Source organism: Protopterus annectens, chromosome 3.part1, assembly GCF_019279795.1.
Source record: "Protopterus annectens isolate FY-2018-M chromosome 3.part1, PAN1.0, whole genome shotgun sequence".
Lineage (NCBI taxonomy): Eukaryota > Metazoa > Chordata > Ceratodontiformes > Protopteridae > Protopterus > Protopterus annectens.
The window spans coordinates 728,740,382-728,754,561 of record NC_056732.1 but is presented as its reverse complement, the minus strand read 5'-3'; the positions used below and the strand labels follow the sequence as shown (position 1 = coordinate 728,754,561).

At 39.7% G+C, this 14,180-nt stretch overlaps 1 protein-coding gene across 5 annotated transcripts in view; it reads right to left on the bottom strand.

Moving 5' to 3' along the window:
- The window catches only part of RIPOR2 (RHO family interacting cell polarization regulator 2), a 3,249,967-nt gene that overhangs the window by 1,107,920 nt on the left and 2,127,867 nt on the right, over nucleotides 1-14,180 (bottom strand). For all 5 annotated transcript variants that reach the window (XM_044067082.1, XM_044067086.1, XM_044067083.1 and 2 more), the window contains one exon: nucleotides 12,643-12,791. In XM_044067082.1, the coding sequence (XP_043923017.1) occupies nucleotides 12,643-12,791 (149 nt within the window). The remainder of the gene's footprint in view (nucleotides 1-12,642; nucleotides 12,792-14,180) is intronic.

Genomic DNA, 14,180 nt, shown 5'->3' with positions numbered 1-14,180 from the left:
TGTACTAAATTAAAAGGATTTCTTGACAACCACTATTACATGATGGTCAAAACAGATGGATTATCAACCTAGGGTCCCAAGACACTGACTACATTTCCCCTTTGTAGTAGTGGTGTCAATACAGTATGGGGGGGGGGGGGTGTCTACCAAAAATAAGGATACTATTAATTTCAGCATTTAGTTCAAGCTCATTTTCGTGTGCCAATACTCTACTAGGGAGAGTTCATTCTATGGGGTTTGCATGTCAAAGGGTGACTTAACCCCCAGTAATCATCGCAAACTTTGTTAACCCAAGATCCTGGCTCTCTACTTTGAGATCTGAATAGTAAATGCCAAAAATGAGAGGTCCCAGTACTGAGTTATCAAAACACTTCTGGTCTCTCTCATACTTTCTGATGAAGTGCCCATAACTCAACTTGCATTTCACTACATATTGGGTGATTTTTAAAGCATTTAGTTTCTGTATAATACCAGCATGGGAATGGTGTTGAAGTCCTTGACCAGGTCAAGATATGCTGTACCACATGATCACCACTTAGCCTCTGTGACCCTTCTGAAGAAAGCCTAACTGTTGGTGGTCAAGTCTAACATTCTTGATACTGTAGTTTATTAGGCTGGTCATACTACATTAAATTGCTTTTCAGATGAGACTTGTAAAACTGCTACTTCTGTAATTATCTGGATTGGTTTGCAAGACCACCCTTAAAGTGGAGCATCACAACTGCAGTACACCACTAGTCAGGGATTAAAACCAGAAGATAAACTTAGGTTAAACATTTGATATCACTTGCTAACTTGGTCCTATTATGCTTGGAGTCATCACCATGAGAATCCACTGAAAATGGAACCTCCCAGCTAGGCATTGCCCTTACAAATGTAAGCAAATAAAAATGTAAAAACAAATTAAAACACTAGCATATATGTTAAGCATATGAAGACAAGTATAACAGAGTATTCAAAATAGGATAGATCAAACAAATGACTATTTACGTATATAAAGTTGTTGACCAGGGCAGAACACTGATCTAATAGGACCTATGTCAGACTCAGCGCAGGTGTACAATTACAAAGCACGGATAGACAATGAATAATAATATGGAACACAGCTGCAGTTGACACAGGCAATGAATACATAATTAAAGCATTTGACAGAATGACAGAGCAACAGTTCATGTTTCCAGTAACCTCAAAGTTGACCAAATTTGGACACCTCTGAACCCACTGAAGAAAACAGAGCCCATTGGTTTTGTATTGATAGACAAACAACCACTGCTTAACATGGAGGGGAACTTTATTTCAAAAATTAGGGAGGCATCGGGGAATAAAGCTGTCCCTTTGCAGTGTTTAGTTTTGGGGAAGATTTAGGCCCCAGGTTCTAGTGTTGGTGGGGAAACTGGACTTACAGAGGTACAGGATGTCCAAGACAACCAGGTCTCTACTGGCATGTTAAGTATCACACCGCACCCTGAGAACCACTAGAAGTCTCACAGAGGCTAAATATACCACCACTGATTAGCAATAGGGAAATATCAGCTCATTAATCCAAGAAGAGCCCAAGTTATGCAGGTTCAAAAACACCAACATATTCTTAAAGGAAATATGAAAGCAAATGGTCAGCCAATGTAGCCCCCAAAACATGTTAAGTAAAATGGTGGTAATTAGGAGTACAATATCGCAGGGATCTATACCAGCTGCAGTTATCAACTTCTGTGTCAGGACGTCTTAGGTAAAAGACGTCACACTACATGAAGAGATCAATATGAGCTATGAAACAAAGGGTCCTCGGGAAGAGTCAGGTGTTTAATCTGGATAGTGTTGCTCAGACAGTAACACGAGACCTCCTTCATGACTGACAATCAGTTCCAAAGTATCAAACACTGAGAATTACACTAACATTTCACATGCTAGATATAAACAACAACCTATCTCTGCCATATATAAAACAAAGATGTAAAAAAATGGAACTGTAAAGTCCTGATAGGCAGAATCTTTGTCTTAGAATTGTTGAATTTCAACTAAGTTAATCACCAGTAAGTATATCATCTAAAGTATTCATACAACGGAATTCATAACAACCATATACACCTGATATGAAAGGCACAGCTGTACATCATCTGGCTAACAGGGACAACTTAGACCACTTCTACTTATTCCAATTACAGCCTCTACAACATGAAGTGCAGTGGACCCAGCTTGGAACCTTGGGGCACTCAGCATATTCATCTTCCAACCCTCTGGTGTGAGAACAGCAAACACCACTCCAAAAGTATACACAGAAAGGTAAGGGAGGAAACTTTCCAAGACATCAATGGAGAGACTAGAAAGTACAGATGTGTGAGATCTTACCACAACAGCAGATGTCTTCCTCTTCACTGTTGCAGTATTCTTTATAATATGGATTCCAGGCCAAGGAAGGCCCAATGTCAGGCCAGTATACCCAAGCCTTTAGGTTGCTTTAAGGTATGCCATATGTTACTTGTGTACTCCCCGCACATAGCGTTGGGCATAAAGGTGATGTCGGGATGTACCATCCTCAGAACTGAGAGCCCCAGCAGGAACACAGTCGAAGGCAAAAAGAGGTAACCTGTACTTCCAGAAGAGAAAAGAACCAGGGGAGGAGGGAGTAAACAGTGCAACAGTTAAGCAAAGGACATCTATTGTTATGGTAAGATCTCACAACTGTACTATGTCCTTCCATTTCACTGTTGCAATATTCTTTACAATAGGATGAGTGCAAAAAGCTGATGAATAAGAGGGAGAGGGATGGAGCAGCAGAGCTATCTAGGAACCCAGGAAGAATGGCTCTAGCAAACCCAGCTCTAGCTCTGGATGTCACATCCAACTTACAGTGCTTGGTATACACATGCACAGAAATACACATAGCTGCCACAGAAATAGAGTTAGTAACCAAACCCTTGAAAACAGCACCAGAAGAAGCCATGGCCCTAGAATGAGCCTTAACAGAAGGCAAAAGGCTCTTGTCATGGAAGGCATAACAGAAAGAAATGGCTTTAGAAATCTGGATGGAAACAGCCAAACCTAAGGATCTAAGATGAAAGGAAACAAAGCTGATCAATTTTTTGAAAACTTTTTGATAAAATCTGAGTTTTCTATACACATCCAAAGTGTGTAGCATCTTCTCACTAGCAGATTGCAGAGAAGGGAAGGAAGTGGGCAAATGAATAGACTGATTAAGAGACAACTCATTCACCACTTTGGGCACAAAAGGAGGATTAATACGAAGGGAGTTCCCTGTCCTTATGAAAAACTGAAAACGGAGGATAACCCATAAGGGCTTGAAGCTTGGATACCAGTCTGGTAGAAGTAAGGGTTAACAAAAGTATTCTTCCAAGAACAATACTGTAAGGAAGCTGAAGCTGCAGGCTCAAAAGGAGCCTGGGTCAATTTTTAAGATCCCAGGGAGGAGGGAGAGGCTTCCTGAGAACCCTAATATGAAGGACACCTTTAAGAAACGGTTTAGCCTCAAATCTAGTAGCTAAAGGAGGCGATAATGGCAGATAAGCAGAAATAGTTGATAAATGGGTCTTAACAGACGAATAAGCCAACCTAGCATTGAGCAGTTCACACAGACAAGACAGAACCAAAGGAACACCCACAGGAAGTGAATCCAGGTTATGAGAAAGGCACCAACCAGAAAACCTCTTCCAAATGGATAAGTAGGATATCCTAGTTATGGGCTTCCTGGCCTCCTGCAGGACCATAAGCATGCCCTCAGAAAAAAAAAAGTGTCGGTATGGGGATCAAAATCCTATCACCCACGGGAGTTCCAAGATGGCTGCACAGTGAATAACAGCTTGTTTTTAGCTCTCCCAGTGTGAAAACAGAAACTCAGCTGAGAAGGCCAGTAGATTTGTGTTTATGGGTGAATTTTAGTAACTGGCTAGCAAGTACACTGCCTGGATGCCAGGAATAAAGGAATACAGAAGACATGGAAAAAAGTCAGCTACAAAAAGTGAGGAAGAAACACTGACTAGACAGAGTTCTGCAGCTGTTCAGCAAAAAGTAATGCAACTTTCAGACATGACTTCCAATAACCTACAGGATGCTATAAGACAACTGCATACCAACCTGATTAAAATAAACACACTCATAAGAGTATATTAACACAAACAAAAGGCTGAAACAAATGGAAGAAGCTTTAAATAGATATTCAGATGAGATGCTAAAGCTGCAAAAATCAGAGGTCAAAATAAAGAAAAGGCTGGTTGAATATGACACTGCTCAGGAAGAAATGTTCCAAAAAATAATAGAATTAAAGGACAGAGCACATAGGGAAAACTTTATACAGAGAAGCTGGAAGGAACAGGCTGCATTAAATTTATAAAAGCACAAATAAGCAACTGGACTGGTATTCCACAGCAGGACCTAGTTGAAAGGGCACACCGTGTGTATGCTCCAAATCTACCCATAAGAAAGCAACCTAGACATTTAATAAGGACACAATACTACCAGCAGAAATAATTGATTTTGGCAAAACCATGGCAGAAGGACAAAATACTAAAAAAAGATGACAGCAGACTGTTTGTGGAGAATGATTACTCATTCCACACCAGGCAAAAGAGAAGTAAACTCATCCCTCTATCCAGAGAATGAATGCTGAGATGCATGTGTGAGATTCAAACTGCTGTATCCAGCTGTCTTTAAGGTATTCTTCCCTGGAGGGACAAAATCATTTTTGATGACGTGCATGCTAAGGAGGAAATACAAAAGTTTGTCCAACAAAAATTGAGCTGTGAAACAGGAGATTCAGCTTCTCACTCCTCTGGTAATAAAGACCAGAGAGAGACTGCAGCTGTGAAACCTTTTCCAGTATTTCAACAGAAAATGTTGGGAGAGAAGGAAGGGAACACGACAGTTGACCAGAAGAATTGAGTATGTTGGAAATGAAGCAGAGACAGGATGTAGGTAATGGAGAAAAATGGTAATATAATCAGTAACCATGTGGGATTACAAAGCATTAATTACATTTGTAAAATATGACACACACACACACACACACCACAGCAAAATCTGGAAACATTGGACTTCTTCAAAATGTGTTTACTGAGTGGGGGACTCAAGTATATGCCCTACTTTATGTCTTCAATGTTCAGACAAATGCTTTGGGGAAGGGTAGAGAGGGGAGAATGCTAACTGTAAGTAAAGAAAACACTTTCTTTTCTTAATAGTATTGTATCTGTATTGCATGGTCTTCGCATGCTATTTTGGGTGTAATGGGGATTGTAAACAGGTGTTGTTTTTATTTGTCTCCCCTCTTCTCTCTTTCTTCTCGTGCAGTTTTGAGAAACATAGGCAATGTAATGATCAACAAAAAAAGGGGGCATGACAGTTTAAATTAATGTTCTTTTTTTCATTCTTGCATGGGGAAATGGCTGATTAAGGACCTTTGTTTTAAAACAGAGAGCAAGTAAATGAAAAAAGAATATTGATTATTATAAGTTTTTTTTTTCCCTAGCACTTGCAAATATGTATACCAAGTAGCATTTCTGCAGCTGCTCTTCATGCCGCCATGGAGACAATCTGATAGAGAGAAACCAGAGACAGTCTGGTGGAAGGGGATTGGCTGAGGGAAAATAAGTAAAAAGAACATAGAAACTGACTAGGACATAATGTTCCCTGAAAAACAATCAGGGGTTTTCCCAGGTGTGACAGCTTTAAAGATAATACAAAACCAGTTAGACTTGAAGTAAAGTTCTCTCAGGTCTTTTTAAATGCAATGGGGATACTAGTATATAAAAGTTACCACGGCCGCTGCTGGATCAGGTAAACGCTACTATCCCAGACAACAGAATAGATAATTAAACAAAAACATGATGAGATATAGACGAAACAAGTATTAACAAGAACTCCCAATAAACTCAAAGTCAGTTCCAACAAATTTATTCCAAACAGATATCCACAGATAAGCGCTTTCGCTATGCAAGCTTCCTCAGATCTACACAAATTGGATTAACATAAGCCGAGGTATATATACATAATTTAAATCAATTAATTTATCAAGTCTTAAAGAAAAATACCAAATTTTACCTGATAAAAACTTTTAAAATGTATAAAAACTATTGATTGTATATAAGAAATACATGAAAAATACTTAAAAAGCATAGAAATGCATAGAAGTCTATATGAATGTAAAAACATATAAAAAGAAAAAAAAATGTATATACACGTATATGTGTGTATATGCATAACTATCTAACATTCCTATGCTGTCTCAGTTTCGGTTTTATGGAAGCTCTTTCATTAAGCCCTAACCCCCTATCAGCTCTTAAAAGAATAATCCATTCACTTTCTTTACTCTCAGTATATGTCCTAATATCACCACCTCTCCTATTCGGAATAATAATCTCCAGAACCTTAAATAAAAACTTATGAGTATTTCCACATAGGGTTGTATGTTTTGCTAATGCATTGTGAGGTGAACCTTTCTTGATATGATATATGTGTTCTCTGACCCTGTCTCTAAGTGGGCGATTTGTCTTGCCCACATAAAAGGACGAATAGGACTGACAGACCGCTAAGTATACAACATTGGGGGTCTTACAATCAGCATCAACATTGGTGTTAAAAACAGTCTGTAGGTTAGGATGAAAAAAACTGGTACTAATATCCATGTATGAACAAAAATTACAACGGCCACATGGTTTAGTATAGCCATGGGTCATAGAATTCCTCTCAAATTTTGGATGACAGAGCATCCTTTTTAGATTGTTCTTATTCCTATACAGGAAATGAGGTTAATTTCCAACTATCTGCCTTAAATCTTCGTCTACTTGTAGAATGTCCCAATGTTTAGCAATGATCTCCTTAACTTCAAAATGATCAGAGACAAACAAGGTCGAGAACTTGACATAACTTTCGACCCTTTTTTCTTTTTTAGTTTCAGTAGAGCTGAAGGGTCCAAAGTATGGTGTTGCCACTGTAGAACGCAGTTGGTGAACATCCTCTATTTGTAGGTTAACCTCATTGATCTTATACCCTTCTATATGTTAACCTCTCTCTCAGGTCATCTAATTCAGCTACAAAGCCACTATCCATGGGGTTTAACCTAGAGGCTCTAATCGCTTGACCCTTCATGATGTTCCTAAAAACAAATGGTGGGTGCATACTCGACCTCATAAGTAGTGAATTACAATAGCAAGTTTTTCTATGTACACCCGTGTTCATCAGACCATTGGATAACTTTTCAATATATAGATCTAGAAATTCAATCCTATGTGCTGAGAAGCACAAAGTAAATTGTAGACAATTTGTCAAATTATTCATAATTGAGAACATAGACTGAAGTTCTACTTCTGTCCCTTTCCAAAGGACAGAGATCATCGACAAAACGTCGATAAAAGATAACATGTTCTCTAAATAAAGTTTCACAAAATAATACATGTTCTTCCCAGTATGCCAAGAACATATTGGCATAGCTGTTGGCACATGGTGTGCCCATCGCTACGCCATCTAATTGCCTATAGATGGTATCATTAAACATGAATAAATTATTCTCCAAAAACTGCTCTAGAAAATGCACTATCAAATCTATCATAACATTGGTGTAGTCACTGTGTTCTTTCAAATACTCTGAAACATACATTAGTCCTAATCCATTAGGAATAACTGTAAATAGTGACTGTACATCGAAAGTAACAAATAAGAGGTCAGATGTGGTATCATTCTGTTCAATGCTCTCATATAACTCTATTAAAAACTGTTTGGAATCTCTCAAAACAAAAGAGTTACCATTTAAAGCCTGCTTAAGATGTCTCTCTATATAAATAGATAAGTGCTCAGTTACCCATCCACAGCCCGAGACTATAGGCCTCATGGGTGGATCACTGGTATTTTTCTGTATTTTTGGTAACCCATTAATAATGGGAATAAGTGGTGTCTTGATACTTAGGTAGTCATAGAGTTCCTTGTCTATCAACTTACTCTTAAAAATGTCTAGCAGAGTGTCACTAACATATCTGATAATATCATAAACAGTGTCCATGTTGATAACTTTGTAAAAACTATCACTCAACATATGTTCCATAGAGGTATGATAATGCGATGTATCCATCACTACAATGCGGCCACCCTTATCGGCAGGCCTAATTACAATAGTGGAGTCATCCTGTAATTTCTTAAGACTCTGTCTTTCATTCCAGGTGAGATTATCTCTTTTCCTAGATCTACCATTAATACTGCGATCATCATAATATTTATATAACTCATCTTCTGTCAATTTTAAAAATGCCTCTAGAAGGGGATGATGTGTAGGTACATACTCACTCACATTTCTAAAGAAGTGTCTGATGTTGCTCAACTCACTACTTGGATTCTTATACAAAAGTTTTAGCATGACGTTTCTACAAAATAATTTTAAATCCATGGTAGTATCAACCAATCTACTTCTGCTCTTAGGAATGAAGTTAAGCCCTTTACTTAACAACTTTACATCATCAAGAGATAGTGTGACACTAGATATGTTATGTACTAATGTTTGTTGGTCCACATTTTCTTTAAGGTTTGATGTGGTAATGGTTCCCCTGAAAACTTTATTTTTTGTCTGCCCCGGCTCCACAGACCTTTTTCCATGCGGACTGGTAGGGGAAAAGAAATGTCAGGGTTCATGGTGACTGAGTTTTCTGTATGACCTTTCAATGTTCTAGATGGATAATGGACAGAACTCAGGAATCCTGAATAATTTTCAACCAACCTGGAAGAGATAGGAAAAAACAAACCGAGAGAGAAATGTGGCAGAGAAGAACAGGACAGTCAAAAACAGCACCTAGTTTGTCAGGAAAAGGAGATTTCTGCCTCACAAGAGTCTGGGTAGCTTTAGCAGGAGGAACCCTTTTTATCCTTGGGAGAGGGCGAGGCTACCTATGAACACCAAAAAAAAAAAAAATCATTGAAACGTAGGCACAGGAGAAACAAAAACACATTTAAGCTCCTGTAAAACCTTTCCCTTATCCTGAAGAGACTTAAATCAGCAGCAGCTGCACTAAATAAGTGTTTGTTATCCAGAAGAGTATTCATCAACTTTGCCTTAATATCATCAGGCAAAGGTTGAAGCCGAAGTCAGAAATACCTCATCAGTGCAGAACCAAAGGCAGCAGCTTTGGAAGAAGCATCTGCTGCTTCATAACTGAACTTAATAGAATGGTAAGACACCTGAGAAAAGGTCCCCAACATGGAGAAAGCGGAAGTCTTCCCTTCAGAATCAGGAAGGTCAGAAATTACCTGACAGGCCTGAGAAAGAACAGCCAAAGTATATCTGGACATATGGGTTCGATAACTGACGGCCCTAAAAGCCTAGGTAGCACAGGTATAAATCTTTTAACCTAGTCTTTGCATAGTCCTGCTGTCTTTACCAGAAGGAAAAAGCTTTGTAGAAGGGAGTAACTGAGATGGCTTGTCCAATGCCAGACACTACAGATGGATCAGCCGAAGGACATCTATATAGAAATCTGAAATCCTCAGGTACCCCATAAAACCTATTAGGTTTTTTGGGGGCAGGGGCTTGGGAGTCTGGAGCCTGAGATGCAGTAGAAAAGGCATCCACAACAAGGCAGCCAAAACAGGAGGGACAGCAAAAGGTCTAGGAGAGTCCATTTGCAGAAGCTCGTAATACCTCTTCTGCCTTTCAGAAACCTGGGCACAATCCCATTTAAATAAAATTCCATCATCCTGGAAATTGTGTCCATGAAAGAAATCTCCTCAAAGGAGTGCACTTGTAGACTCCTCCTACCTCAGAGCCATAATCTAAAGGAAAAGGAAATCTGATTAATAAGCAAGGGGTTCCTCATCTGAATCCACCTCTTCCTCAGCGGAATCCTGTTCCCTAGGCCTTTTAACAGGAGTCCAGGACCAGAAACTCCTTGAGGACATTTCAAAACCATAAAGGCATTACACATGCCCTGAATAAAATTCTACCATTCTCTCTGAAGGTCCTTAGGAGAAAGGGAAACATGCTTTGCTTTTTGTTTCTTTTTCAAAAGGGCATCTGCCCTGTAAAAATGACACGGCTCAGACAACGGATGACATTCCACAATAGTAGTCAGAACTTCCTCTCTAACAAAATCTGAGGAACATTACTAGGCCTTCGGTAATCAGCCACTGTTTCCCCTGAACATCTATAGTGGCTGTCTGCAAGGCCTCCAGGACGTGTGCAAGGTCAGACCCATGCTGGCCTCCAAAGCAGTCATGGCAGAGGAATTCAACAGAGGAGCTGGGCGATCCCCTAGGCTTTCACTAGCCTCAGGAGAGATGCCCAGCAGAGGCGGTACAACTGAAAAATCAGACACAGACTTCTTGCCCTTCTTCAAGAACAGCTGACCCTTTAAGCGGGAAGTTCCCTCCATAGTGTCTTTCACTAAAAGCTTAATACATTGGTTTTCTAAATATAAAGCCAAATAGGAAAGCCGACTACAGAGAGTCTCTGGGATGAAAATCTGACTATGGAATAGGACGTACAGTTGTTGGAAGCACACAGACAAAAATAAGCACTGCTTGTGATGGTCTTTATGGGAAATCTATCTCCTGCACTGCACTGGCATTTACCCTTTTTCTTGGATGACATGAAACCCAAAAGCAACAAACAAAAGGAAAAAAAAAAAAGATAAGAGCAAAAATCCCAATGAAGCAAGTATCTAAAATGGCTTGGTGAATCGGTAATGACATGGCAATTCAGACAATCAAAAGATGGCATTTGGACTGGCAACAAAAGTTCTGAAGGTGGTATGCCCAAACATTACCTTTATGCCCTATGCTAGATGCGGGGAGCATACATGTGATGTACATCATACCTTAAGGCAACCTAAAGGCTTTGGTATACTGGCCAGAAGTCGGGCCGTCCTTGGCAGGGGAATCCCTATTGTAAAAATACTGCAACAGTAAAATGGAAGGACATCAAGAAGTTCCACTGGAAGCCATGATCATTGTGACTAACCCTGCTGAAACAGAAAAACAGGCTAGCAAAAATGATTGCTCACCACTATGCAATCATTTACTATGGTAATTAGGATTGTGAGGAGTTAAGAAACCAGACAGATAAGGATCCATGGTAGTGTTCGCCATTACGTAAGATTCAATCTGAAATAATATATTAACTGCCAAGGAAAGACAAGTTTGAGATAGGTCAATAGTTGCCAAACTTACTGGAATTTAACAAAGATGTCTCAAATGACTGTGCTAGGCAGTGTTTTCCTTAAAACTGATGGAAAATTCCAGAATCTGACATGCAGTCAGGTTATAACCAAAATGGAAGGGCTCTGGTCCAAACAAAATGTTGTGGAACACATACTTAAAAACACAAACTTGGGGTAGGTGGAACTCAACATCCTCCCAGTGGTGGAAATAAGCAAGCCCTAGTCAAATGTCTAAACAGCTAATGACTGTATTAAGAATCAAAAACCTCATCTAACAGCAGCAACCTTATCATCAAAAAATAGAGTAGCTTGTTCACTACCCACAACAGCATGACTGTCTGTCTTGGTGGAAAAGCTACCTTTTCTGTAAATGGATTGGTAATGACAATAATGCTCATTTAGCTCAATGCTTTCCTTACAAGGACCACAAATCCTCTAGTGGTGTAATAAATGTCACCCTCATCCCCAAAGATATGGAGCTCAAAGTCAAACCATGGTTCATACTCTTTCGAGGGACAGTGCATGCAAAAGAGGAGGTGAACAAATCCAGAGTAGCAGATTACCTGCATTATATTCAAAAGCCTGATCATCTGAATTGGTCACAAGGAAAGGACGGAAATATTTTACTCTGCTTTCTGCACTACACAAAGTCAAGACAAAGGGAAGTAATACTCGAGAGCAAATCGAATCATGTAGTTTTCAAACCAGGAGAAACTGTTAGTACCACCAGGTCAAAAGCTGACACACCTGGAAATCAAGTCCAGAGTATTTCCAATTCAGTGAATTACAGACACAGTAACCAACAAACCAGAACTCCCCTTAATAATATACAGGAATTCTTTAGTCAGTCACTGACATTTCATTGATTGAAACAATGAAATCCCCAATAACCAACTAGCTTTTGGGAGGAAACTAAGCTAACAAAGTCAGCAGACTCTTGTAGGAATAAAGTGGTGAAGAGAAACTTACTCCAAAGAGTACCTAGAAGTAATATATGAATGGAATCCAATTCTAGTCATAACAAAATATCAACAAACCACACAGTAAATGCAGCTGCTTCTGGTACAAATTTGCCATTGTTGCCTTAATGGAAGACCCCTGAGAGATAATTTATTCAACTGACTGGACTTTAGACCTTAATTACCATACACAGTCTGAAACTCAAAGCTGTCAACTAATAAATGCCTTGTGTGTGTATATAACTCTTCCAGTTTTAACAATTATCGAGGATTCACTCTCTACAAAACAGTATTGACTCTGAGCAGCACAACTTAATAACATTTCCTGAATTTTTTTGTCAGCAGTGTGTCTGGTGGGATTCTTATTGCCCCCTTATGTAGTGAAATTAATAAATGCAGCATTTCCCATCTAGGACTGCATTCCTTTTAAGTAGGAACTTGTGAAAAAAACAAAGTACACCATAAAACTAATCATGTCCAGTCTAAGCTTTAAATAAATCCACAAATTTGTACTTCTCATAAATGGCATTTATACTTACTACCACGTGACCTCCAAATTCAGCTTGATAGTACCAAGGTCATTGATATCAACAGCAACCATTTGAGGACGAGCAGTGAATAAATCTTTCGTTTCACATGTAACACTCCCAACTAGAAGGTGAGTGGCCAGCCCCTTCAGCTCTGTTACCTAAAAAAGATATCACTGCATTGATTAGAAGCACAGAAATAACAGTGTCCCAAACATTTTCCAAACAAAAAGTACACCACATTATATTCTTCCCCCTGTACTGCGACACTGCAGCCATACTATAAATATTATATAGAATAGGATACATGTATACCTGCTTTTTATTGGGGGGGGCAATTACAACAAAGTAGCTTTTAGAAAAAAGTACAGTTTCACAAGTCATACTTACTGTAACAGTAGATGTTTGAATTCCTCATTGTTTCAGTGGCATTCTGGGTTATCTGCCAAGGTAACTCAATAGTGACCAGCTTTTAAAAGGTCAGACTCCCCTCCCCCTCTCTTCTTGTGGCAGCTGATTGACTAAGCATATCTTGAGAAGCGAGTGTTCCAAGCTTTTCTGCTTCCACAAAGGAGAAGAGAAAAGCATACGAAGACAGAATTATCTAACAAGGGTAAATTTGCAGCCAATCACAATTGTTGTTTGTCTTTCGGCTTTTCACGGTTAGGGGTCGCCACAGTGGAACTCCGGTCCTCTAATGATTAGCAGTAGATTTTTACGGTGCCGAGTTGCCAGCTTGACGCCCAACCTTCAACAAAGGCACGCCCATTCAAACATGTCTTTCGGAACGCCACTCGACCGTGGGGAGGACATGCAGACTCCACACAGAAGGCACTCCCCGCACTCCAGCCGAGAATCGAATGGGAGAACCTCTTGCTATACCATATTAAAAACAAACCCAACAACAAAGGAATCAAAGACATTGAAACCCACCTCAAATGTGCACAGTCTGGGGGATGGTGGGTGTTACCACTGAGGCACTGAAGAATTCCAGCATCTACTGTTACAGCTAAGCAGGACTTGCGCAACTGTACTTTGTTCATCACTCAATGCCTCAGTGGCATTTTGGGTAGATACCCAAAGCTTACCCTACACCTAGGAGGTGGAAGGATAACTATTTAGAAGCCCCTGGAGAATTGTCCTAAGCAAAGCCTTCTCTGGAAATTGAAAAGGAATCCAGTTTGCAGTGCTTTGTGAACGTATGTTGCCTCTAGCATGCTTCTGGAGTCCACCCATTTTCAACATGCCATTGAAGAGGATAAGTTTCTAGTCAGGCGAGTTTTAACTTCACCTGGCAGAGATTTATCATGGTGGGAGCAATAGAAAACCACAGCAGAGGACAACCATCATGCAACAGTTTCCTTAGAGACAGCTTGACCTTTCTTGGCACCTGTATATAGGAGACAAACCGCGATTTAGTATTCCTAAAGTGTGTTGTTCTGTCAAGGTAGTACCTGAGCTGCCTTGTGTGCATGCAAGGTATGAAGAACCTTTTCTCCCTTGTTTGTTGGATCAGGCTAGAGAATTGCGAGATCGATGGCTTCATTCAA